This window comes from Panthera leo, chromosome C2 (assembly GCF_018350215.1).
Source record: "Panthera leo isolate Ple1 chromosome C2, P.leo_Ple1_pat1.1, whole genome shotgun sequence".
NCBI classification, from domain to species: Eukaryota; Metazoa; Chordata; class Mammalia; order Carnivora; family Felidae; genus Panthera; species Panthera leo.
Window position 1 is genome coordinate 58,341,558 of NC_056687.1, and position 27,912 is coordinate 58,369,469.

At 46.2% G+C, this 27,912-nt stretch overlaps 1 protein-coding gene across 2 annotated transcripts in view; it reads left to right on the plus strand.

Annotated features, from left to right (window-relative positions):
* The first annotated feature begins 225 nt into the window (after positions 1-225).
* CC2H3orf52 (chromosome C2 C3orf52 homolog) overlaps positions 226-27,912 on the plus strand; it is a 32,689-nt gene continuing 5,002 nt past the window's right edge. The window contains exons 1-5 of one of the 2 annotated variants that reach the window (XM_042956065.1): positions 226-439; positions 6,709-6,838; positions 17,265-17,392; positions 23,622-23,692; positions 26,863-27,044. In XM_042956065.1, coding sequence (XP_042811999.1) covers positions 302-439; positions 6,709-6,838; positions 17,265-17,392; positions 23,622-23,692; positions 26,863-27,044 — 649 coding nt within the window. In that variant the 5' untranslated portion in view covers positions 226-301. The remainder of the gene's footprint in view (positions 440-6,708; positions 6,839-17,264; positions 17,393-23,621; positions 23,693-26,862; positions 27,045-27,912) is intronic. The other variant, XM_042956066.1, reaches the window with a different exon arrangement.

The window sequence follows — 27,912 nt, forward strand, 5'->3', positions numbered from 1 at the left end:
CTTCTGCTTTGGATCTGCGAGAACAGGGAAAGGCAGAGCCGGCAGCGCCCTGAACAAACCAGAAAAACAGCCCTCTTCTGCTTTGCTCCCGAGCCCACGTAGGCGCGGCGGCTCTACCCCGGCGGGGGCCAGGGGCGCCTCCCCTTCGCCAGTGCCCCGCCCCGCCCGGCCCGCCGCCCGAGGTCTGCCCCGCCGCGCCCGCGGGGGGCGGAGTGTGAGCTCGCCGGGAGGCCGCTCTGGACTCTGCACCCCTACGTGTGTGCGCCCTACTTCCCGCGTGTCAGCAGTCCTCTGCCTGCCCATGGAAGGGGCCGGATCCCCATCGACGGGGGAAGAGCTGGAGCTCTCGGTGCTCGGGGGGCAGCCCGACGAGCAGAAGCCTCTCAACGGAACCGTCCAGGTCATCCCTCTCTCGGCCGAGGAGTCCCGCGCAGCCCAGGTAAGGCCTGCTGGGCTCCCGGGGCGGTGTCGGAGCGCGCTCTGAGCCCGGCTGTGGGCCCGGACCCCGGCTGGCACCCTCCCAGTTGCGCGTTTCCAGCCACCTCTCCCCGCATCGCGGACGCGGAGCGTTGGTGGTGCGCGCTGGGATCTTCTGAATGGAGCGGATGCCGGAGTGCGCTCTAGCCGGAGCGCGCTCTAGCCGGAGCCGGCCTGAGTCCCTGCGACCCCTCTGGCCCGTCCGACCGCCGTGGAACTTGAGGAATCCTACCCCGGAGGTGTGTGGCTCCTCTCTTCAGAGAGAGAATCCCCAAGGATAGAGGTGGTTTAAAAAGGTTCTGTAACTTTAAATTCAGTGTGTGTGTGTGTGTGTGTGTGTGTGTGTGTGTGTGTGTGTGTTGTGTTTTCCAAGTAAGGAGAACTCGAGTGATAGATGGAGTCTTCTCCCTTTCTTTCATCAGCATCTCCTGGCCTTACCTTTACTGCCTTGCCACTTCCGCCTACCCTCCACCCTCCCCCTCTGCGCATCATCCCCCAGCCGGCTCACATCCCTCAGACACACACTTTTTCTTTTCCCAGAAAGTTTTCTTTTCCCTGCTCAGTTGATGGGAGGTGATTTCAAAGTTCTTGTCCCGAAGAACTAGACTAATGGCTCATTTGCTTGGGCCTCCTTTCAATCTCTAAAGGACCTCTTTTCTGCTCTAGCCCTAGCAGTGACAGGAACATGATTCATTCTCATCAAATACTCATAAAATAGCAGAGGCTTTGAATTCACAGCCATCTGCCGTCTGATGAACCCTAAGACTGGCTTGAGGTTTACAGAGTGCTTGGAACTCCCCATGTATATGGCTCCAACTTGATCTTTTTTAGATCTCACTTCTCCACTCCCACGCCTCGCCTTTGACTACTAAGCTGTTGATTTCGGGGATAAGCAAGGAAATCAAACGGTGAAAGCATTGCTTTTGCATGGGTTCCTGGAAACACTGTCCACTCTGCTTTTAGAAGGACCTATCGATACCCCGGAGAGTGATTTGGGGGATTTTATGAATGAGAGATGAACACCACAGAAGAATGAGGGTGAAAGAAAGATGGTCTGATATCTGTGCAAGTGGCTGCCACCATGGGCTTCTGCCTCAGACCTCCATGGCAGGGTCTAGGAATGGATTTGGGAATACTTGCCACATGTTAGATAGATCCAGGACTCCCCAGTGACTCCAGGGACTGAATCCAGAGATAGGAGTTTTGATGACAACTTCACCACTAAAAGGTGTGCCCTGAGGCAAGGTGCAAAGGTCTGTGTTCCCAAGGGTCAAATGGTAATGTAATGTGGGTAGCTGGGCTTCTCTGGGAGGCCTGGGAATGCCTTGCTGAAAACAGATGAGTAGAAGCCACACTCACGTAGGGCATCCGTATTCTATAATTGTTTATTTAGTACTTACCCAGGAGAGATTGCTCTTTCATGTTCTAATTACTTCCTCATCAGCCGGGTATACACGGAGAGCCTAGACTTCCTTGTGAATTAGCTTTGTAGGTCACCAAATAGTAAGAGCTATGGTGGTTGACAGAATGGTGTGGAGGTGAAGGGTTACCTTTGAATGCCCACCACTCGGAGGGCATTCAAATATTTGAACAGGAAACATCAAAAAATGAGAAAATCCTCCTGTAATGTGTTAATCATTCTCTTTGGTTCTGTAGAGTAAGTTAGTGTATTTTATTTTATTAAAAGTTTATTTATTTTGAGAGAGAGAGTGAGAGAGAGAGCACGGGGGAGGGGCAGAGAGAGAGAGAGGGAGAGAGAGAGAGAGAGGGAGAAAGAGAATCCCAAGCAGGCTCCATGCAGTCAGCACAGAGCCGACGCGGGGCTCGAACTCACGAACCATGGGAGTGTGACCTGAGCTGAAATCGAGAGTCGGACGCTTAACCTGCTGAGCACCCAGGTGCCCCCTGAAGTGTATTTTAAATTGAAAAGTCAACGACTGTACAATCCTGTTAAGTGCTTGGGCGTGCCAGGCACCTGAGAATTTTGTGTGTAGGGTCTCCTTCAATTCTATGCTAAGATTTCCAATTTTGAAATGCAGCTTAAGCCCATGTATTTTTATTTGTTATTTTATTTTATTATTTTTTAAGCCCACGTATTTTTAGTAACCATATGCTTCGTACGTATCATGTGCCACATACTTCCCATACATAAATGCTTCTAATTACCCCCAACAAACTTATGAGGAAGGTGTCAGTGTTCTGATTTGACAGATGAAGAAACTGGAAGACTGAGGCTCAGAGAAGTTACCACAATACTCAGGTTCACTCAGTGGTGGCTGTGAGATTTGAACTTAGGCTTTTTAGGTCTCAAACCTAACGCTGTTTTTATGGGTTTATTTTATTGATAATTAGGGAGAGAGAATATATATGTAATTTATACTCACTTATGTATAATTGCCTAAATTATATGTTCCTAATTTTGGTAAGTTTGGGCACTTAAGTGAAATATGAGTATTTGCGTAGCATATCTGGAATGAGGAGGGAGTTGCAGGTGGATGGGTGAAGAGGAGGGGACAGTTTTGGGACAGTTGGGAAGAAGACACCCCGTGTCTAGGGTATCTTCCTATTGGAAGGTCTGATCTGGGAGGGGATACAGAGGCAGTGGAAAGAACTTCTTTCCCCTTCTTGGAGCTTGAGGGAAAGGAATGTAAGCCGCTGAGTTTACTTTGCCTGTTGTCACTGTAAACATGGTAATATAGTTGGGTCAGAAATGAAAATGAAGTTATGGTTAATAGATGGAGATTGGTTTTCTTTTATGGCTCATCACATGGGCTCTGACCTCGGTTCCCAAATAGAAGTCCCGGAGACATTTTAAGGGACAGCATCATTAATAATACAATAAGTTGATAGTTTTGAAGTAGGCAAGACTTCTGTGGACCGGCTAGCTAAAAATTAGCCCCATTGCTATGCATTGTTCAGAATTTAGGACAAGAATCAGCTAGATTTTTTATGTGTGGACAAGTGAATTAAATCCCACAATGAGATTACAAAGCACAGATTTTCCTACGCACTAAGAAAAAATTTCCAGATATGTACATTATCTGCTCCTAATTGTACCAAAGAGAAGAAAAGCTGTTTGTATCCAAGAGATAGTCTTGCCATTGTGGCAGGGCCTTATGTCGTGTGTTTGGATGTGACTATCTGGGGGAATGTTTAGAGGGAAGCTACAAAAATTCTTGAGCCACAAAATGCAGATCATAGAATGTAAGATGCAGTTTGCAAAAGTCTCTGGAAAGCACCCTGCAGAAAAACCTGCCTGTGGGTTCTCCTCCTGGCCTAGAATTTGGGCGTGAGAGAATGAAGATGCCAGTGAAGGAGGCAGTATGTCTTTGTGACCTGGTTTTTAGGGGAGTCTCAGTGCAGGGAGCACTCACCTGCTGTATCAGAGTCTCTTCACCCTCAGGCCACCGTGGAATCTTGGGGGTGGGAGCGGGGGTGAGGGGGAACTTCTAAAGGATACACAAGTCTTGGTTGATGCTAATGTGCAGAGAGCTGAGAAGCACTGTCATTTATTTTTGGGTTGGGAGTAGCTGACCGACTACTTTATAATGGCTTAGAGTCTGTGAAGGTTAATTTTGCAAAGGATGGTCTCTCTCCCCGAGGGCTGACGGCAGGACAGTGAACTGGCTGTGTGTTGACAGCTTTGGGCTGAACACGAAGAGGCATTTTGTACCGGTGAGGGCTGTGTAATTCTGAGCTGACTTCCCCTCTGAAGTCAGAGCAGTGGGCCCTTCATACCACCAGGGTCCTAGTTTATTACCTGTAAGGGAAAACATCAGTGAAGGCAACAAGAGGCCAGAGAGATGCATTGACCCTCATTCTGTGGTTCATTTGAGACTTCAGCCCATTTCATTTTGTACTAATCTTAGGGTTCTGGCTGCTTCTTGTAGAAGGACTGAAAATGGCAGGGCATGTGGGTGGCTCAGTTGGCTAAGCATCCGACTCTTGGTTTCGGCTCAGGTCACGATCTCTCATTTCATGGGTTCGATCCCCATGGCAGGCTTCGTGCTTGCAGTGCAGGGCCTGCTTGATATTCTCTCTTCCCCTCTCTCTGCCCCTCCCCCACTGTCTCTCTGTCTTTCTCTCAAAATAAATAAATAAACTTAGAAGAAAAAAAAAGGACTGAAAATGGCATGGGGTCATTTTGTTCTCAGGGGCTTTGTAAGTAGGAAGATATAGTCCTGTTCCCTGAGAAGTTAAAGGTTCCTTATACTGAAACTTCTTTTCCCCCATGCCTTATTGAGCCCTTGGCTTTGGTGGCTTTGGCAGTTTTCAATTTTTGGCTGGCACTGTCCTTGAACTCCAGAAGCATACTTACCTCAAGAGCGTTTTCTTCTGTCCAGACGTTCCCTTTATTGGTCCTTCATACCCGACCAGAGGAGCCAATGTAAAGTGCACTCAGGGGCTCCACAACGTGAGCTCTACTCCAGAGTTTCTCCAAGTACCTTCTTACAAATTGTAGAACCCTCTACAACGAAGCCACACACATGTGTTACGTGCCTACTGCCCGACTGAGGCATAAGTGTGAGATGTAAGAACAAGGAAGTTCAAGAACCACCCCTCCTTCTGTCTGGTTTCAGTTTACCTTGGAAGATAAGCTGGTATCTTGAACATGAAACCAGACAAAGCAGGGGCAGATGAGCTGTGTGGACAGCTCACGTTCTGGGGGGCTCTCTCCTTGGGCGATGTGGCAGGGAGGCCTCCACAAAAGGAGAGATCTGACTTGGCTCCTGAAGAGTGACGAGGCTTCAGGACAGAAGTCTCAACCCTGATAGAGCAACTGATTCAGTCCGGGAGGCTCAAGATTACAGACGGGGGGCCTGCCCCCACCTCGTGGCAATCTGGTCCCTGTGTCCAGGTACGGCCTCGGGGTGTGTAGTTTAAATTCCTGATGTGCAGCCGGCCAGGCTTGGGAACCTGTCACTGAGAAAGTCTGAACTGTAGTCCTAAAGTGAACGATTTCCTTTTCTGCTGGCCACCAGCACCGTCATGATGGGAGAGACAGTAAACACGGTGCCTGTTCAGGAGCGAGACTCCAGAAATGCCTGCTGCTGCTTTGTGAGAAGAAAACACTGAGCAATGATTGCTGTCATGTGTTGAATTGCTAATCTTTGTTTAGCAGGAGCTTCGTGCGCGCGATCTCTCGTGCACGTGATGTCTGGTTTCTACCACAGCCCTGTGCGCTACACTTGTTATTATTTTTACAGTTGAGGATGTCGGGGCTGGTGAGCTTCAGTAGCTTGCTGAATGAGGGCGTCACTCTGCTTTTAAGTGTGGGAGGGGAATCCCGATGCAGAAACACACCTTTTCCCCATTGCAGTCCTTGGTCTCTGTGTGGGAATTACCCCAATGGCTCAGTGGGAAGCAGAAGAGTCCTGGGACCTTGTAGGGGCAGGTGGTGGCCCTGAGTGGAAGCACCGTGGCAGCCAGGCCCACGCGTAACCTGGAGCTCTGCACGATGGCACGGGGGGGGGCCGTGGACAAAAGGTGCCAGCTTTGTAGGGACACACAGCGGACATCAGCCCTGGCTGCTCTCTGTACCTGCCTCTGGGAGATGGGCCAGTGGCCCCCCTGCGGGGCTGTTAGCATGCAATGAATTGGTGTTGGTGATCAATAAGCCATGGCAGTGGCTGCCTCACTGCCCCTTATTTCCTGGTGTGTCTCATGTCCTTCCTTTCATTTCCCTTCGCAGGCCCTAATTACACGTTACAGGTCACAGCAGTAGCCTCTTAGCTTTTGCACACACCATTTTGCTCTGAATCTTAAGTCTACTCTTATGCTCCAAAACCTTCCACAGGTCCCCCGCTCACACCAAATTAAGTCCAAACTGCTCTGACCGCATTCAGAGCCCTCTCAGATTGCCTCCAGCCTTTCACTCTCTCTAATCTTAGCTGTTATTACTTGCCACATTCCTGTTAGCTGAGGCTCTTGGCCGGATCCGTCACGAACCCACACGAAGGATGCTTGCTCTCTCCTGGCTTTGGGATGCCTTTCTCTGTCCGTCCTTCCGAATCCTGCCTAACCTCCCCACCTCAGGGCCCCCTGGGTGTTTTCTCCCTCACTTCTGTGTGAGGTTCCATTCTGCTTCTTTGTAAACCTGACTTCGTGGAGGGGAGCCCCCTGGAGGGCAGGATCCCGCTGCCTTCATTTCTGTATCACTGGCCCTTGGTAAGCATTCAGAAATGCTTGTTGAGACCAGTGACTGCCTCACAGTGTCCCTCTGCTTTCCAGGCTAACAAGGAGAACCCTTGGAGCTCCTGTAATAAGAAATTGATTGGAAAGTGCAAACTGTGGATGGTCATTGCCTCTGTTTTCCTAGGTCTCATTGTAGTGATCATCATAAGCTTATGTCTTATTGGAGGTAAGAGGACTTAAGTAGGACTAAGTTGATGCATTTTAAGAACTAATGTAATGTTTATGACTTACACTTGTTTCTGATATGAAAGATGTGCTGATTGCTGTTTCTTTATGATATGAATCTAAAACTGGTTTGGGATTTGGTATGAGTGGCAGCTATACATTGTTCTTTGTTTGCTTTATTTCATTTTTTTTTTTTTTTGTGGTTTGTTTTATAAGCTCTGAAAGAAGGGTGGAGACCAACATTTTACTTTAAACTCTGCCCACCGGATCTTGAAAATTTCTCAAGTGTTAATTTAAACACTAACTTATATTTGATTGTATCTCTGCATCTGCTGTTTGAATATTTTTTCCTTATCATTTGTTTGGTAAAATAATTATTGTACTTCATCTGATATACCTGGGACATTATTATAATGATAAATAATGAATAGCCCATTTGAAAGCATCTTTAAAACTTCAACAGAACCATGAATGTATAAAATGTCATTAATTTATTTTGGAAATAACTGTTTATTATATTTGTATTATATGTGTTTACAAAACAAAACTTACATGGTGCTAACTATATCCTTTACATATATTATTTTAGTTATTATTTATTATGAAAATGAAAATAATCCATATTCAGTTACCATGAAGCCCATCTATATTATTAATATTTCATTATACTTTCTTCTCTCCTTTTCTCGCATTTTTAAAATAATTTGAGATAAAGATTTTTTTAATCATCTTGTGGCCTACCTTTAGGATTTTTAATGCCATGTTGAGACCATTTTGCCAATTCATTAGAAATTATTTGTGAGGGGTGCCTGAGTGGCTCAGTCAGTTGAGCATCTGACTTCAGCTTGGGTCATGATCTCATGGTTGCTGAGTTTCAGCCCCGCATCAGACTCTCTGCTGTCAGCACAGGGCTCACTTTGGATCTTCTGCCCCTCTCTCTGTCTACTCTTCCCCCACTCGTGCACTATCTCTGTCTCAAAAATCAGTAAACATTAAAAAGAAAATAAATTATTTATGAACACTTTTTTAAAATGACTGTGTGTGATGTAGTCTTCCACACCATTTTAAAGTGTTTTTAAATAGTTGCTAATTTTTTATGATTATTGATATTAAGGTTTTCATGATGCATAAATATAGGACCCTCCAGTGGACAATCATTTCAGTTTTAAAATAGGAAAGAAGAAAATTGTTTTTATTTGTAAGTGGGGATGATTGCAGGGGCAGGGAGTTGGGATACTTCTTCTGGAGTTGGGATACTCTTTTATCCTGCAACTTTGCTGAATTCATGAATCAGCTCTAGCAGTTTTTTGGTGGAATCTTTTAGGTTTTCCACATAGAGTATCATGTCATCTGCGAAGGGTGAAAGTTTGACCTCCTCCTGGCTGATTTGGATGCCTTTTATTTCTTTGTGTTGCCTGATTGCTGAGGCTAAGACTTCCAATACTATGTTGAATAACAGTGGTGAGAGTGGACATCCCTGTCTTGTTCCTGACCTTAGGGGGAAAGCTCTCAGTTTTTCCCCATTGAGGATGATATTAGTGTTGGGTCATTCATATATGGTTTTTATGATGTCGAGGTATGCTCCTTCTATCCCTACTTTCTTGAGGGTTTTTATCAAGAAAGGATGCTGTATTTTGTCAAATGCTTTCTCTGCATCTGTTGAGAGGATCATATGGTTCTTGTCCTTTCTTTTATGGATGTGATGAATCATGTTAATTGTTTTGTGGATATTGAACCAGCCCTGCATCCCAGGTATAAATCCCACTTGGTCGTGGTGAATAATTTTTTTAATGTATTGTTGGATCCGGTTGGCTAATATCTTGTTGAGGATTTTTGCATCCATGTAAGTCGGGGAAATTGGTCTATAGTTCTCCTTTTTAGTGGGGTCTCTGTCTGGTTTTGGAATCAAGGTAATGCTGGCCTCAAAGAAAGAATGTGGAAGTTTTCCTTCCATTTCTATTTTTTGGAACAGTTTGAAGAGAATAGGTGTTAACTCTTCCTTAAATGTTTGGTATAATTCCCCTGGAAAGCCATCTGGTCCTGGACTCTTGTTTTTGGGGAGATTTTTGGAGTTGGGATACTCTTGAGGGTGATCTGGTCTCCACAAGGATTTGGGTTGAGTTGGGTTCTTCTTAGTAAACCCAGTCTTGGGTGAGAGCAAGACAGGATCCCCTGAGTCTCTCCAGAAGGCATCCTGAGATTTTCTTCAGGAACTCCACTTGCCCTTCACCTCATGTTCCTCCTCCCGACCTCCTCCTCTCCTGTCTCAAGGATTTAAAGTCCCTGAAGGAATAGGAAAGCTGAAAGATATATGCCAACCTCCAGCATGTTTCTCAGGCAGGCACCATGTTTGCTTAGTTACTTACGGCACAGTTGAGGTGGGATGGGTGATCCTTGGAGGCCATGGGCTGGTTTTGAGGTAGGCACTACACCCCTTCCATCATGCTGAGGACAGCAGTTTTGGGGTGGGCCTTCATATGCCCTCTTCCCATCAACTCCCACATGTGGATGTTGAAACTGAGGTTGAGCCATGCAGCCTTGTCCCATCACAATTAAGTGGTGCTATCCTGAATGTTGGCCGATTTGTCTCTTGGCATCTGGGGCCTCTAACAAAGGATGATGCTTCAGGTCCACTTGGTTTAATATTCAGGATTCTAAAGCACAAGACCCAAGAGCTGTGTTCCATTCTCAAAAATCATCCAACCTCTTCAATTCACAAACAGCGATCTGCAGAGGCAGGGGTTGCGTTTCCCTCCACAGTTTCTCAGGGGACACGTGAGTTCATAGGATAATATTCAGGGAGGAGCTCTATACTCTGTGTAGTGCAAGCTTCATTTTCAGTGTGGTTGTAAAATCGTCTTTAAAAATGTTAATGCTGTAGAGAGATTTGCAAACTTTCACATTTTTTAAATCAGAGCCCTACTTTTACTTTACTTGGCACCTCAGCCCTCAGGGGTTTGGGCCTTTGGGGAGAGTCATGATAGGTGGCGGTGGGAGTTTGCAATAGGGGAAAGGGGCAGGGACAGGGCTCCCTCCATGACGGCCCCGGCCTCACCCAGAGCGAGCTCTGTAGGTACTTCTGGGATGACAGTATTAAGAATTGGTCATTGCCTAATTGCCAAGCCCCAGCAAGGGAATCAAATTCATAGAACTTCTGGGCTCTGTGTGGAAAATACTGCCGCCTGGAAAAGCACAGTGTTAGCAGAGTCAAGGGCTGCACATATGGCTGTCTGGCTTCATTAAGAAGTGAGGTTCCTCAGGGGCCCCTGGGTGGCTCAGTTGAATGAGCATCAGACTCTTGGTTTCAGCTCCAGTCACAATCTCGTGGTTCATGATCTCATGGTTCTCGAGATCGAGCCCCGTGTGGGGCTCTGTTGCTGACAGCACTGAGCCTGCTTGGGGATTCTCTCTCCCTCTCTCTCTGCCCCTTCCCCTGCTCTCTCTCTGTCTCTCTCAAAGTAAATAAATACACATTAAAAGCTTTTTTGGAAAAAAAAAAAAAAAGCGAGGTTCCTCCTAAGCTGCTTTTGCCCTTTTTTTGCCTCCTTCTTCCCTTTCTCCTTCTCCTCAGTGTCCTGTCTCAGGGCTCCGTAGTACACAGACTGAGGCTCAGAGGCAGTGGTGTTAATGACTGTGGAGCTGGAGGGGACACAGAAGTGGACACGAAGCAGGTCCCACGATGGAAGGGGTAACTACCTGAGGAGGGCACAGTGGGGTACCCACGGAGAGGTGTCCACTGTGGAGGTGTACCTTGTCGCTAACGTTGTTAAGAATGACCATCAACTATGGTCTGTTTTGTTATTGTTAATTTTCTGCAGGTTGTGCACCCTTTACTGCCTGCCCCTCGGGTGGGCTGCCCAGCCGCTTTGCCTTTGCCCTGCCATTGAAGTGGTGGCAAATTCAGGGTCATGGCTCTGCTTATAGCACTGAGCCGGGGCTGCCCACACACTGTGCAGGAGAGGCTAGCACTCTGCCAGGCTTATGGTAAACAGTGAAATCTTTTTAAGTGGCCGCGTTTGGGAGCAGAGCCCAGGGAATTGTGTTGTGTCTGGAGGCTTGGTTTTGTCTTAGCTCTTGAGGGAAGAGATAATGATGGATTCTTTTCTTCTCTCTAAAGAATTGTAAGTTCCTTGATATAAATGGTAAAGGGTGGGGGGGGGAGGCTCCCCCCCCCCGCCCCCCCCACCCCCCCCCCCTCCCGCCCCGGCTCAAAGTCATCTTCTTTCTGGATAATTTGGAGGATAATTTAAGCACCCTCCAGGGTTCTCTTTGATTTGCCCCAGCCAGGGAGGGGAGAGACCTGAGGAACACCCTACGAATGACACTCTGGGTTGGGCAAAGTATCTTAAATGTTACAAAAGCCAAACTGTGACAGGTAGGTGGACACTTGGAAATATACTTTAAAGGTGATCAGATTTAACACTGTGGGGACCCTTATGTGATATCCTCCAGCATCACGGATTTCTGCCTGACTTCTTTGTTCTCTTTACATACAGGCTTTTCCGTGAGTAGGAATGCTGTGGTTCCAAGATACTAGCTCAACCTGACCTGAACAAATTATGCATTTTCTCCAAGCTTCGATGTCTTCATCTTAAAATGAAAACATTTGGGGTGCCTGGGTGGCTCAGTCGGTTAAGTGTCTGACTTTGGCTCAAGACCTCACAGTTCTTGAGTTCAAGCCCTGCGTCAGGCTCTGTGAGACGGCTCAGAGCCTGGAGCCTGCTTCGGATTCTGTGTCTCCTCCCTCTCTGTCCCCTCTCCTGTTGGCTCTCTCTCTCTCTCTCTCTCTCAAAAATAAATAAACATTAAAAAAATTTTTTTAATGAAAACATTAGTATTTAACTCATAAGGTTGGTTTGAGAATTACATGAGAATTACATCTACCGAGGCATAGCCGAGTGTCTGTACATGATGCTTAGTATATAGTAGCCATTCTTCCTGTTGTCCAGGCTTGATGTCTTGAAACTGTTTTTGATCTCTTCTTCTCTCCTATATCTAGGTAATTGTCAAAGATGTAAGCAGAGACTTCAGCAGAAGTGGCGTGTGTTGAATGTTTTGTTGAATGAATTGTTTTGCCTTTGAGTTGGGTATAAGAGCCACATTTTACGCTGTCTCAATGTGTCGGCAGACAGGTTGCACAGGGCAGTGCTCCCCAGTGCAGGCTGACTCATGGGAAAATCCTAGACAGACAGCATTGGCAAGTTATAAACCAGCAAGGCCTTTGGGGGCAGGAACTTAGTAGCAAATCTGTAGGCCCAGTGCCTTGAAGTTTCTTTGTGTTTTCACCTCTTTCTCTTTCCCTCAAATCTCATATGTTTCTCCACCTTCCCAACACCAACCGCTTCACTTATGCTCTCCATGGGATCCTCTCCAGCTTCTCCTAACCCATGGATCTCTAGATAGCTCCATGTCTGGTTTTCTCAACCTGAGCCTCTTCAAATGTGTTGGCATTGTCTGTCTTTCAAAATTTTCTTCCCTCAGAATCTTGCGTCTTCGTTTTAGGCTTTTTTTTCTCTTTCTCTTTTTTCACTGGCAGACTTCTAGAAATAGGGGTCTGCATTTGGATCTTGCCTCCTGATTGCTCCTAACCCATTGGTTCCAGGTCGTTCTTCCCAAGGTTACCCGTAATTGCTTGATCATGAAACCCAGTGGCCTTTCCCTCATCTCTGCCCTATTTGTAGCCTATTTGAGTGCGTTGTGCTCTTGTGGGTCTACAGAACTCCTGGGCCTCGTGTCTCCTGCTGTTTCTGCCTTTGGCCTCCACATGTGATACTTGAGGCTTGTCTTCAACCTTCTTACTTTTCACACTTTGCATCCTTTCCCTTGAGGAACTCATTTACTCCCAAGGCGGCAGCCACCCCTCTTGGAGCTGACTCCTAGATCTGCATCCACACTCTTTTCCTGAATTTGAGTCATACTCTTGGCTGGAAAGATCTCCGCCTGATTGTCTCCATCATTATACGAAACTACTATTCGTTTGTGTTCCCTTCCCCCATTAGCGCCCTCTATGGTTTCATGAGACCCTGTTTATTCCAGCTCTGCTACCATCCATTTGTGCAACTTCAGGCAAATTCTTCAACCTCCTTAGTCTCAGTTTCCACATTTGTAAGATCTAAATGATTTCTGAATCTGAGTCTATAAGTGGATCCTGATACTACTGCTTACTAGCTCAACCTGACCTGAACAAATTATGGATTTTCTCTAAGCTTCAATGTCTTCCTTTAAAAAATTTTTTTAATACTTACTCATTTTTGAGAGACAGAGCATGAGCGGGGGAGGGGCAGAGAGAGAGGGAGACACAGAATCCGAGGCAGGCCCCAGGCCCTGAGCTGTCAGCACAGGCAGGCCCCAGGCCCTGAGCCCGACGTGGGGCTTGAACTCACGGGCTGTGAGATCAAGACCTGAGCTGAAGGCAGATGCTCAACCGACTGAGCCACCCAGGCGCCCCCAGTGTCTTCATTTTAAAATGAAAACATTAGGGGCGCCTGGGTGGCTCAGTCAGTTAAGTGTCCAACTCTTGATTTTCAACTCAGGTCAATGATCTCACAGTTCGTGGGATTGAACCTCACATCAGGCTCTGGGGTTGACAGGGCGAAGTCTGCTTGGGATTCTCTCTGCGCCTTCCCCATTCGCGTGCATGCTTTGTCTCTCTCTCTCTCTCTCAAAAGAAATAAAAACTTTAAAAAAATAAATAAAATGAAAACATTAATATTTCACTCATAGGGTCGATTTGAGAATTACATGAGAATTAAAGCTGCAAGTGTGCAGCTGAGTGTCTGTAGGTAATGGGTAGTACAGTAGCTATTCTTCCTGTTGTCCAGGCTTGACGTCTTGGAACTGTTTTTTGATCTCTTCGTCTCTGCTGTGTCCAGGGAGTAGTCAAATCTTTTTTTTTTTTAATTTTTTTTTTTAATGTTTTATTTATTTTTGAGACAGGGAGAGACAGAGCACGAACAGGGGAGGGTCAGAGAGAGGGAGACACAGAATCCGAAGCAGGCTTCAGGCTCCGAGCTGTCAGCACAGAGCCCGACGCGGGGCTCGAACTCACGGACGGCGAGATCATGACCTGAGCCGAAGTCGGCCGCTTAACCGATGGAGCCACCCAGGCGCCCCAAAGGGAGTAGTCAAATCTTATCCAGTCTCATCCAGTCATTCCTTGGCAGTGCCTTGATAATGCACTGGCAAGTGCCTTTATCAGTGACTGTCCACTTCCTGCAGGCTGCTGCGGTGGGTCCTTTGTATGTGTTGATTCCCATCTTTCCCATTTCCCACAGTGGAGCGGTTGATATTTCTGCTGAGAAAACAGCTTCAGAGATTTACGTGACTGACTCGGGTCTCATGACTAATAAATATTGGCCAACACCAAGGTTCAAACTAAGTCTGGCTACCATTAAAGCCGGCTCCGTCTCCTCCATCTCAGGCTTTCTCCTTCCCTCCCTCCTTCCTTCCGAGTTCCACTGCCTGCAGTCAAAATCAGTCTCTCCCAATCTTGTGTCTAGTGGCCTGTCTGCCTCAGCCCTCCCAGTTCCCTTTCTTCCCATCCATCATCAGATTTTCCTCCACTTCTTCCTGGGAGACGTTTAACAACCTCCATCATCTCCTGAAGACATCTGGCGTTTAGGGCCTCCCTCTGAAGCCTCATTTCTTATATTCCAGACAAAGAGCTGTTTTGTGTATCTCCAGCATTCTTTGTATGTTTTGAGACCTTTTTTGAAGTTTATTTATTTTGAGAGAGACAGAGACAGTGTGAGTAGGGGAGGGGCAGAGAGAGAGGGAGAAAGAGAAAATCCCAAGCAGGCTCCGCACCGTCAAGTGCACAGCCTGATGTGGTTCTCGAACTCACCAAACCGACCTGAGCTGAAACTGAGAGTTGGACGCTTAACGGACGGAGCCACCCAGGTGTCCTTATTTTGTGATTTTTTTTTTTTTTTAAAAACACTTTTCCTCTGTCCAGATGAAGTCTCATTAGTGGCATAAAAACTCTCCTGACTGGATAAGTCCATTGTTAGTATTGTTATTTTGACAGACACAACTATTTTAGCCAGGTGTTGATACAGATTCATTATTTGGATCATATAAGTGTATGTCATTGGAGCTGCGATTAGAGACCTCTTTTGGTGTCTCTTCTTAAGAGTCTTTGAATTCAGCAGTTGTGTGAATCCTGAATTCATTTTCTGGCTTTCCCTGGTCCTTTCCAGGGCAGTGATATCTGCTATGGAAACGTAACCTGGTGGTTGTGGAGATCAAAGGTACCCATCACAGCATTATTACAGCAGAAAGTGAAAATGCTAAAAATCTGATGTAAGGAAATGGTGAGCCAATTATGAACATTATGCAGCCATTAGAATAGTCTTTGTCAGGAATTCCAGACACCAGGGAAAACAGCTTTTGTTACATTAACAACAACAACAACTAACAACAGAATCAAGACAAATAAGCAATAGTCTTCTCATGGAGACTTAAAATATGTAATATAAAATACGGGGGGGAAGGTGCCTGGGTGGCTCTCAGTTGGTTGAGCTTCTGACTTCGGCTCAGGTCATGATCTCAAAGCTCTTGGGTTCGTACCCCATGTCGGGCTCTGTGCTGACAGCTCAGAGCCTGGAACCTGCTTCGGATTCTGTGTCTTCCTCTCTCTCTGCCCCTCCTCTTCTCACGCTGTCTCTCTTTCTAGCTCAAAAATAAATAAACATTAAAAAATGTTTTTTAAATAAAATATGGGGGGGAAGAGTTGTTGATTAAGGAGTTATTTGTAATTTTTTTCTTGTTTTGCTACAATTTCCTGTACTTGGCAAGTTTGCAGCGATGAAGGCATAACTTTATTGTCAGACAAATGAATGTAATGACTTACAACAAACAAGGGTGCAGAGATAATTCCTTGTGTTGGGGACCCTCAAGATGACGCCTAGATCCAATGATTTGCCGGGAGAACTCATGGGACTCAGCATACAGTCATAGAGATGATTATGACTTACCATGGCAAAATGGTATAAAGCAAAATCCAGAGGAAACTAGGCACAAACCTCAGGACAGACACACTTACATGCTCTAGCAATGAGCTGTAACAACGCACGTGAAATGTTGTCTACCCGGGAAGCTCATTAGAGGCTCCAGTGCCCAGGGTTTTTATTGGGGTTGTTCCCATAGGCAGCCTTTGCCTGGTACCTACCAAAATTCTAGATGCCCAGAAGGAAAGGAGGTGTCCAGCATAAGCCACGCTGTTTGTACCAACCATTTGAGGCACGGTGAGCCCCTCTTCAGAGGGAAAGGTGGGAACCCTCCCCAAATCCAGGTTCCCAGAGGCCAGTGAGGGGCCAGCGTGAGCAGGCCTTTCTCAGCTGGTCATCTCGGGCCATGTGATCTCTTTTCTGCACATTCCCTCGTTCCTTGTGCCTCCCGTTTCCTCAACTCCGTCAGGGAGTAAATATCAGGATTCTTACTTCTTCTCACCGGCCCTTCCATCATACACTGATGGCCTTTTCGGAGTCCAGTAAAAGAGGCCACTTCTGTTATGTCTGCACTTTGGGATCTGAGAGGACGGTCTGAGGCAGCACGGACACACATTTCTACCACCCACGCCTTTCTCAGGGCCAGAGGGGTGGTTCCTTCGTGGGCCTGGTGGTGAGGCCCACGCGAAGCCCGGGGAGCAGAGGCAGCACCATGAGTGACAGCTTCTAGCTCCTGGCGCCTGGCTTTGTGTGTTTTTCCTTTGGCTTTAACTGCTTCAAAATCAATTAGCTCACCGTCATTAGAGCGCAGGCAGCCACACGTTTGGCCAGGATGCAAGGCCCTGGGGCTCTGAGTACACTTTGGCTTCCCTTCTACAAACAGAATGCGTCGACCTTTCTCTTGGGTGGGACAGACTGCAGAGTGATGACTTCGTGCCCACCTTTTGTCGTCCTGGATGATGTCAAGACCCGGCTCGTGTCTAGTCCCCGCGCTGTTCTGGTCCGTGATGTGATGTCCCTTTCTCAGCATGGTCCTTGACAGCCCAGAATGGAGGGGACTCACTAAAGTTCCTTGGTGCCAATCCCTGCCCCCCATCACCCACCGTTTACCCCGCAGACCCCCTTCCAGCACCTGCCTGGACACCCACGTACATACCTAAGGCTGCAGGTTCAGTTTAACAAAGGAATTCATTTTCTTCCCACTCACCCCCACCGGCTTTGCCCCGTTTGTATTCGATGGAATCTGGGACCTCTTCTGCTGTAAAACACACAAACAAAATTTTTGTCATAATGGAGGCAAGTCCCCTCCATTTGAGATTTTGATATTACCAAGAAGACACAGCACTTCTGCTTGTGCCTGCTTACGGTGTCTGGGCTTTATCCTTGATGAATGCTCCTGGCTTTCTGCAGCGGCCGGTGGAACAATTTATTATGTTAAGCTTGTGTTAACTTTTACTTTTTAATCCCCGCCCTCTTTAGCAACTTACATCGATGAAGATGAAAACGAAATACTTGAATTATCATCAAATAAAACATTCTTGGTCGAGCTAAAGATTCCAGAGGACTGTGTTACTGAGGAGGAGTTGCCTCACCAGCTCAGGAAAAGGGTAATTATATCTTAAGCATTATTTACAGAGTCCTTAGCATTAGAATGTGGGTTCTTGGAGAAAAGCTGGCATTGGGCTCTCAAGTAAGTAGCTTCAGGCTTGGATTCTTTGTCTGGGTTTTGGCAGAAACTGATGCTTAGAAATGGGTTTTCTGTAGTGTAAAGCCCGACAGAAGAGCTCTGGTCTCCAGGAAATGCGTCCTGGAGGACAGTGTTCCGTTTCCTCACTCTGGTCTTACATTTGATTCAACCTGTAGTGTCACTGAGGGTCTGTGATGTGCTAGACAGCTTGCCAAGTGTCAGAGCCATAAGGTCTGTGCCCTCAGTGGGGGCTCACAGTCCAAGAAGAGGAAGCAATTCAATAGTTCTAAAACAGGGCGATATGTTCTATCGTGGAGATGCATATAGAATATTTTAAAGGCACAAAGGAGGGGCCTCTAAACTACCTGAGGTGAGGATGAAGGCTTGGAGGGCCTCTTGGAGGAGGTGATACTCGGGATGAGTCTTGAAATATGAGGCAGGAGTGTTCTAGATAAAAGAGCGGAGAACACTGCACAGCAGCGTGTGGTGGGGATTTGCAGAGGTGAGGTGTGGTTTTCCTATTCTTTGGCAAGGCACCGGGGAAAAAGTTTTTTCTTCCCTCAAAGTATCCAAAATTTATTTTGTTTTGTATCTATTCACAGATCTTACAAATTGAATTACTATGTACGTATTGATTTTCAGTGTCTTTTGAAACCATAAGAGAAGTAGGATTTTTTTTAACTTGTTTGATTTTTGATTTTTTTAAATTTACATCCAAGTTAGGTAGCGTCTAGTGCTACAATGATTTCAGGAGTAAATTCCTTAGTGCCCCTTACCCATTTATCCCATCCCCCCTCCCACAACCCCTCCAGTAACCCTCAGTTGGTTCTCCATATTTATGAGTCTCTTCTGTTTTGTCCCCCTCCCTGTTTTTATATTCTTTTTGTTTCCCTTCCCTTATGTTCATCTGTTTTGTCTCTGAAAGTCCTCATATGAGTGAAGTCATATGATTTTTGTCTTTCTCTAATTTCACTTAGCATATTACCCTCTAGTTCCAACCACGTTGTTGCAAATGTCAAGATTTCATTCTTTTTGATTGCTGAGTAATACTCCATTGTATGTATGTATGTGTATATATATATATACACACGCCATATATATATATATATATATATATATATATATATATATATATACATGCCATATATATATACACACACCACATCTTCTTTATCCATTCATCCATCGATGGACATGTGGACTCTTCCCATACTTTGGCTATTGTTGATAGTGCTGCTATAAACACAGGGGTACATGTGTCCCTTCAAAACAGCACACCTGTATCCAGTGGATAAATGCCTAGTAGTGCAATTGCTGGGTCATAAGGTAGTTCTATTTTTAATTTTTTGAGGAGCCTCCATACTGTTTTCCAGAGTGGCTGCACCAGCTTGCAGTCCCAGGCGCTGAAAATTTTTAACGTTCGCTGACATGGTCAGCCTTTCATTTGAGCCCTTGTATGTGGTGATGGAGAAACACTGGAGGGTTGGTTGTGTTCACAGCCAGACCCAGGAAAGTATAGGCTAAGAGAATCTAAGCAAGACCAGCCTGCCACGCATTACGTGCTTATCTGCAGTTGATAGGTTGAATGGTGTGAGTCACCCTCCTTTGGTTTCCCTTTGATTCCTAGGAAGGCTCCCACAGGAGGAGATTCTTTCTTGTTCACCCCCGAGTTCGTTTCTGGGTACTGAGGTGCATGATATTTGATTGCGCCTTTGGTCACAGGAGTTTGTGCTCTGGGATGATTATCTGGGCTTCTCTTCTTCCTTCTTTCCCTTGTTTAAATCTTACCTGCAAGCCCCCTTCCCTCCTTTTCTTCCACCTGATTCCAGAGCAAGTGGCCGTGTGAATAGCCTCCTGCCTTTTTCCTCTTGATTGTTTTTTTCATCAAGAGGTTTTGCATTTGCAGAGCAGAAATGAAATGATTCAGCATCTGCACATATCACGTGTTACAGACTGAATTCTTGATGTCAAAGGGAAATGGATGTTAATCATTCACCTTAGAGCCATATCTCTGGCACAGAGCCGGACATGAGCAGATTCTGCAGGTATTTTTAGCTCATCACTGTGTAGTGCCAGAAGAACAGGGACTGGTGTGATCCCTGGGGCAAGTTTACAGGCTAGTTTGAGCTGGTTCCTTCTGGGATCAGTGGAAATCATTACACATTCCCTGTATACCCACAGGTGCATATGAGATGCGTATAAACAACTCCGTAAAACATTAAAAAAAGCTTTTTTTAATGTTTAATTTTGAGAGAGAGAGCGTGAGCAGGGGAAGGACAGAGAGAGGGAAACAGAATGTGAAGCAGGCCCCAGGCTCTGACCTGTCAGCACAACAGCAGGGCTCAAACTCAAGAACCAGAAGATCATGACCTGAGCCGAAGTCAGACGCTTTACCTACTGAGCCACCCAGGCACCATCTCTGTAAAACATTTTTTTAAAAAAGAGCTATCTGGTTTGCAAGATGATACAAGTTAAGGCATAGTGAAGTGAAAAAGCTACTGCCTTCTGGTGTCCCAACCAAATATGTTCAGGAACAAAAGTGAGCAACTTATAGATATTAGTCTTTTTTTTTTTTTTTTTTTTTGAGAAAGAGAGAGGGTACACCAGCCGGGGAGGAAGAGAAAGAATCTTAAGCAGGCTCCATGCACCCAGCACCGGGGAGCCTGATGTGAGTTTCATTGTGGGGTTTGACGTGGGGCTCGATCTCACAACCATGAGATGATGACCTGAGCTGCAATCAAGAGTTGGACACTTACCTGACTGAGCCACCCAGCTGCCCCATGAGATATTAGTCTTACTGTTGGGTCAAGAACTCCTTTCTTTCATTCACTCAGGCCAACTTCTGGAAGTTTCCAGATACGGAAGGTAAATGAGAATGAACAGTGGAACACCATGTCCTTGCTTTTGCTTTATTGTCTTGCTTCTCTAAACAATTTTCCTAGCCTCTCGCTTATCCTACTGCCAGAGTTTTCTTGTCTTGCAGGTGGGGCCCTGATTCTGCTTACGCCAACCTGTTAGGTGCATGTCGTGTTAACCCTGGCCTGTGTGCTTGATGCAGGAGTTAACAGTGGCTTCTCCAGTAACACAGGGAAGCTGTCTCCCTGGTCCCGAATTAGCGACTCTGCCCAACTCTGGTAGCTCACTGGGTGCCTCGCTCAAGGTGCACCCAGCCTCGTAGGCACAGCGTGGGACACCAGAGCAAGGGGTGAGAGGTCCCTCATTTCACTTCTTTAGGCCAAAGTAATGTGGTTAACGGCTCCCAGATATGTGAACATGTCCTAATGACAGCAGGGGACCGTGTCACCAAAAAGAATCAGAATCATAGAGTGGACACTAAAAGGGATCTGATATACCATTTCAGCTCTTAACATAAAATTTTAGCTTAAACTTTTTTTCTGAGAGGGGCCCCTGAATGGCTCAGTCGGTTAAGTGTCTGATTCTTGGTTTTGGCTCAGGTCATGGTCTCACGGTTGTGAGTTCAAGCCCTGCATGGGGCTATGCACTGACGGCAAGGGGCCCTACTTGGGATTCTCTCTTTCCCTACCTCTCTGCCCCTCCCCTCTCTTTCTCAAAAATAAACATTTAAAAGTAAATAAATAAAGGGTGCTTGGGTGGCTCAGTTTGTTGAGCATCCATCTGCAGCTCAGGTCATGATCTCACAGTTGGTGAGTTCGAGCCCCACGTTGGGCTCTGTGCTGACAGCTCAGAGCCTGGAGCTTGCTTTGAATTCTGTGTCTCCCTCTCTCTCTGCCCCTCCCCCACTCATGTGCATGCTCTCTCTGTCAAAAATGGATAAACATTTTAAAAAATAAATGAATAAATAAATAAATGACATTTTTTCTGAGAGTCTACTATATGCAAAATACTACTAGGCCCTAAGGATTAAAAAGGAAGAGGAGAGAAGAAACAGAAGGCTGGAAGGACATAATCTCTTCCATAATACGTGTGTGTGTGTTTGTGTGTATGTAAGGAAGTGCGTGGAAAGAACACCATCGTTAGCATTCCCCCCCCCACCCTTTTCCTCCTCCTCTTTCTCCTCCTTCTCCTCCTCCTCTTCCTCCTTCCTGTTGTTCTGCACAACCCTGTGAGAGCCACCTTCTTACTTCTTGCATGGGCCTGTTGGCAGCTTTCTTTTCTCTGAGGCTCAACAACTGTAAGATGACCTAGTCATTTTTTTCTGAAGTTCTTATCACTTTATGCTTCTTTCCTCCTTGGTATTTAGGACACTTTCCTTCTTGCTTCATCCTCACTGGGTAGTGTGGTAACATGTGAGGAGGAGGGATTTAGTGTCTGTAACACCTAGGACTGGATTCTTTGTGAGCAGAGTGGCCTTGGGCAGGTTTCATGACCTTTCCGAAAGCTGTGTCCTTTATTAACGAAAGGGGACGAGGTAGTAATGCCTCTTATGTCAGGTTCTTGTAAAGATCACGGCAAAAGTGTCAAGATTGGAGGCATACAAACTGTAGGTGCTCTGATCCCCCCGCTCCACCTTCAGGAGATTGAATTGGCACCAGGTGAATTCAGTGGGCACGTTTGTGGAAATGTAAGCGCCTGGAGATTCTGTTGGGAAGTAGGTGGGAGACAAAACGAGCGGAGCTCCCCTCAGGGCACTGCTTTTAGGCTAGGATTCCTATCTCTGAAATGTGTGGAAAAGGCTAATCAAAGGCTTGGAGAAGGTATTTGTAATGTAACACCAGCTAGCGTCTAGACTATAACACCAAACATTCCAGATACAGAAGTTGCGGATACCGCCAAGGAACAGGAAACCCAAGAGAAAGACAGGAAACCGATAATAATTCAAAGGTGAGAAATCCCAGAGTTCGTAAACACACACGAAAAGATTCTCAAATCCCACTAGTAAAAATGCATATGGAAAACCATTTTGTACCCCTTAGATTGGCAATAATTAAAACCCCCCCCCAAAACCTGGTAACGCTAAGTGCCAGCAAGGCCGCCGGAAATGTAACACACTTGCTGGGATGGAGAGCAGTGTAGCAACATTTAGGTGGGCTGGAGACGCATCCCCTCTTGGACCCAGTGATTCCATTGCTCTGCACAGACTCAAGGGAAACTTTTACATGTACAAGAAGAGAGGCGCAGAAATGTTCAAGGGTGATTGCTTGGGCATGGTTTGTGATAAGAGGAGATTCGTGCCAACAGTGCACGTGGCCATCATAAGGGAATGGAAGGGTTGGTGTGACCATTCAGGGACCATTCAGTCAGTGGTGACTCCGCAGGAGTAAGGAGTTAGTGTGAATGACCTCCGTCTCTACGTACCATCATGGGGAGTTATCAAATGTAATTTGGAGTGAAAAAAAGAAGAACGTGTAGACTATGGCACCTTTTATTTGCATAAAAACACAAAGTAATTATGAATTGTTATGTTACGCAAGGAATTATTACATTTGGAAAAACATGGCATGAAAAGGATATGCGCCGACTTGCAGACAATGATTCGTACTGGGGAAGGGAGGGAGGAAAAATAGTGTGTAGGAGGCGGTTTAGCTTTGTTTTGTTTTTGAAATAAAGGGCTGAACTAAGTACAGTAAAATGTGAAGTCACGAAACCTGGGTACTGGGAGCACAGCTGCCATTTTTTGTGTGTGATTGCAGTATTTCATGCATAAAACGAGGACTCTGTATCTTTGCAATTAGAGGCCAGCTCCATTTGGTCCCATTACTCAGGGGAAGGTGCTATTCCTGTGGCTTCCGTGGCTGTTTCTCCTCACAGTAAAGCTCTGCGGAAAGGAGAGAAGAAGCCCTCGTCCAGTGGTGTGCCAGGCCCCGGGTGGCCTGTTCTGCCACCTTCCCAGCCCCTGCCGTGTTGTCTCCTGCCCGGGGTCTTGGGGTTTGTTGGGCTCTGGCTGCAGACCACTCCCAGCGTGAAGGCTACAGGGGTCAGCACAACACGTAAGAGATGTTGAAAATCCCAGCCTGGTCACTTGCTCCTTTTAAATGAGTGTTAGCTTGAGTTTCAGTTGGGGTAGGCCCACACCTTCCTGTTTCTCGGTCTGGGGCCTCTGGATAAGTGAAATCCTACCTAGTGTGGAATCTCTGTCTATGAGGGTTTTGCTTTGTCAGGTGATACAGATGCAATATGATCCATCTGTAACGCGTGTGGTTGTTTTCCTTGTTCCTATTTTTTTTTAGCTCACAGATGTGTACAGTTCATCCCCGTCTCTGAGTCGTTACTTTACTTCAGTGGAAGTTATGGACTTCAGGTAAGAATGTGAAGCATGCCACGTTGCTCTTTCTCTGGAAAGCAACCCCCATCACCATTTGTCTAGAAGGACTTCCTGAGTGTCAAAGCACAAAAGGAACTGATGATGGGATGTGATGGCTTTGGCTTTGGAAGGGTCTTTGGAAACCTACTAGCTCAACTCCCTGATTTTACAAAGGAGTGAAGTGAAGCCCTGATTAATTATATGACTCAACAGGGTCACATGGAAGAGAGGAGAAGCCACTCCCAGGTAAACCATTCCTGCAGATGCTCCAATAAGCTAGGGGTAGGAATAGAAATAGATCTCAGATAGTGACCTGATGTAAATGGTATAATCCAGATACTAGCTTTTGCTTTTGAGGAACACAAGGAATACAGGAGTCCATGCTCCTTATACAATATTAAAAATATAAAGACATCTCATACAGGGAAAGTCTACCATTTCCTTCCACCCCACCTACTACCCCTGGATATTGCATGTTCTAGTCAATTCCATACATATGGTATGTTCTGCTCCCTTCTACTGAATGGGCTGCCATCAACAGTTTGGTGTGATTTCTTCTATTCATGTACTTACAATATATACTTTATATATTATACATGTATAGTAAATACATGCATATATATAGTTTTTTTTTATATATCTCTTAGTCCTAAATATTTTTGTCTCTATCTATAGAACCTAGATAAAAGGTGTATGTGTGTAGGGGTGTCACTTGATTATTTTTTTGTATTGGTAGGAGAAGATTTAGATGACAAAGCTTTCTTATCCACTATTCTTAAGATATCTCTGGAATGTGACCATCACAGATAGTATTATCTTAAAAAAGAGATAGTATTATATTGGGATTCCTGCTTCTCAAACTATAAATTTCCCAAACCATAATCTTAGTACAGGGGGGGAAGCATTAGTGCAGGGGGGAAGCTACCCAGGTGATAGCACCACGGGATAGGGCCAAAAGGGACCTGAAGTCTGAAACTGCATACAGTGGCGGGTTGCCTTGACAGCTCCATCCCTCTTTCTTTATGGACCCCCCACTGTGCATATCACCTTATGGTTACATCTTTGACATTGCTCGTTTTAATCACAAATTACTGGTATTAAAATGCCGATAAAAAAGCCCAACACATTTTCCTGTATATATATACTAGCCCCGACTTGCAATTTAAAGACAGAGCTGAGAAAGGAAAGACACTCAGCCTGGAGGGTCTTTCTGAGAATCCAGCCCCCATATTATGGGTTTAGAGGAGGTGGGGCTGCATAATGGGCTGGGGTAGACATTGGGGGGAACAAAACAAAAACATTAGAAGGTTGAACCAAATGTGGCTAGAAATCTGAAGATTAAATGTTAGAGAATTTGTTTTTACGAGTTATTTGAAAGAAAAATCTAAGACTTTAGGATTTTGGGTAGAGGAGCTCTGCACGGGAAGCACTTTTGTTGCATTTTAAGAGGTCCAGGCAGCGTTTTAACAGTGTTGGGATGAGTAAGAAACAAAAGCCATTGTCCCCCAGAAGGTGCTGCCGCTAGCGGGCAGGAGACAGCCAGAGACCCCTGGCAGCCAGGTTTGTGTCTACACGGGATAGTGACCTCAGTCCTGCCCCAGCCCAACAGGAACCTGCGAAAATGGCCTTTGGTTCGTCAGTTGCCAGGCGCACTCTAATAGTGGGCAGCTGAGGCGAAGCCCACATGGCTGTTTTTCCTGAAAGTCCCTCCTTTCCCCTCAAGATCTAGCCTTAATGTAAACTCCCCCAGTGGGTGACCTGATGTGGTGGGACTAGGTTGGGCTAGCCAGGCTGGGTTAGGCAGGGCAACCCTCTCTTTCAAAAACTTCTGGTCTAGTCTTCTGAAAGTCAGCCTGTGATCCTTTCCATAAGCCAGCCTGAGACCTTGCCCACCTGTGGGAGTGCAGGGTGAATGTACGCCTTGATGTGCAGCTTGATGTGCTATCAATGGTCAACCTTGATGTTGACCATCGATAGCAATAACTGGCAGGTGGAGCACGGGGAACAAGTAATGACACCTGCACACTTGTGTCTCTGGCTGAGAGCCTGAACGTGCATTTTGCAGCCTGTCCATAGCAGCACACGTAAACCGAGAGGTTCTCCACAGTCTCGATGGTATTTTGTTCATCCGAACTGCGGAGTTTGGCACACTGCTTGGCTGTCACGGGTTATAAACCTGCAGCCACATGAATATGAGAATAGTGGCCTATGTGACCTCTGGCCACAAGAGGGAGCTCATTCCCCGTCCTTAGCAGGACCGGCGTTCTGATCCAGGCTCCCGGGAGCGGCAGGTCAGTCAAAAACTGCCCTAGGGTGAGAGTCTCAGATGTGGCCACCTCTTAATTATTTTATTGCAGGCTCTTAATCGGGGCCTTCTTGAACCAAAGTATGCGGATAACTTTGAAAAACCTGTATGTCGAGGTAGCATTTGTAGCATTTAACCAGCCGGGGTAAGCTACTAATTAACCGAAGATAGCCCTATGATTATTTCCATTTTGGGACTGGAAAAATGTTCTAGGAAGATGAAGACCCCTTTTCCTTAGGTCCCTTTCCTGAGAGTTGCAAAGCTGAGAGCCTCGGGAGGTGGAAATTGGACAGAAAACGGGTCTCACTTTGGAGCTGTGATATGCTGCCACTACACAGGGCAGCCGGTGGGAATTCGGGAATTCTGGAGCCAGCTGGTGGCAGGGAGCTTTGCGTCCTACCTCAGACATTTTGTAGGTTAAGGAATGAACTGGTTAAACCAAACAGCTGTGACAGTCACTTGTCGGGGCAGGGAGAGGGTGGAGGGTGAGGATGTGGAGAAGGGAATACAAGAGGAGAACAGGGCTTCCCTGCCTCAGGGGATAAAAGTCTGGTATTGGGGCAGAGGATGGGCCAGCCCTTGGATCGTCCTTGACAGTAGCTGCATGGCGACTCTCCCTTCAAGGGCCTCTCCCAGGGGTCTCCTAGAGGATGGGTTTTAGGTGGAAGGAAGAGGTTAGGGTCATCTCAACTTTCTGTGGCGAGATTACAGAAGAGGGTTCTTCTAGGACAGTATGCCCTTTGCCTTTTTGTACTGGAGGAACATGAGGAACTAGAAAGAGGGTCGTGCTAAAGTCAGCTTCCTGGGTTGCAGTGTGATGCTGTTGATCTGTGTTGCTGTGTCTGTTTGGCGTGCCTTTCAGCAGTGAAAATGCCACCGTAGCCTACCACCTGCAATTTGGGGTTCCTTCAGAAGATGACAGTTTTATGAAGTATATGATGAGTAAAGAGTTGGTGCTGGGCATTTTACTACAGGATCTCCATGATCAGAGAGTGTCCGGTTGTGAGACTTTGGGGCTTGATCCAGCATCCCTCTTGCTCTACGGTAAGTCGAAGAAGTCAGGAAGGCAGAGTTGTGACCTTCAGTAAGTGAACCAGATGGAGGGCAGCTGGTTTGGTTTGATTTCTGCGCAAGTGATGTTCATGCTCCACGGAGGAGGTTACACGGTCCTGCCTCCATGAGCAGACAGAGTAGGTGGGAAAAAATAATTAAATTGTAAAGATGAGGCTAAATGTTTCCCTGTTGTAGCTCACCCACATTTGGAGTCCCATATCCCACTTTGCAACATCATTGGTGAGCTTCATGAAAATGCCACGGTTTCACAAGAGAAGTATTGGATTTGGAACGAATGATACCTCTAAATCATTGAAAGATTATCTCAGTATGAGAAACCGATCTCCTTTTTCTGTTGAAGGCCACTGAGTCTATTACATTAACAGAGGGGCATGAAAGGGCAAATCAGTCTCTTTGGAAAGTTAATCAACTTACTCATCTACTTTTGAAACCAAGAGTGGAATGAGAACATTGGTATGTTACTTTTCATCAGCATGGAAAACACCCTGCTTGTCAGAACCTGAGAATTTTTAAGACTTTGCACAAAACCCGGTGAAAAGGAAGGTGGGGAGGTGAAGTAACCACAAGCCTTGGAGACGCGCCTCCATTGCATCTGCACTGGGAGCTTCGGCCTGACCTCTGGTCTCACTTCCCACCCTGATCCCTTGCTTGGAGGCGCAGGGGCCCTTGTTAGTTAGCCCATAATGCCGACCATCTTGTATATTTCATCATCTGCGATCCGCAGGAAATACTTTCTGCACACCGGTAGTAGTAAATGCCAGTTAAATGAGTGAAAAAGGCAAATTAGGAGATGTAGTTAGCACCAGGCACGGTGCCAGCCAGCCTAGAATCAGAAGAG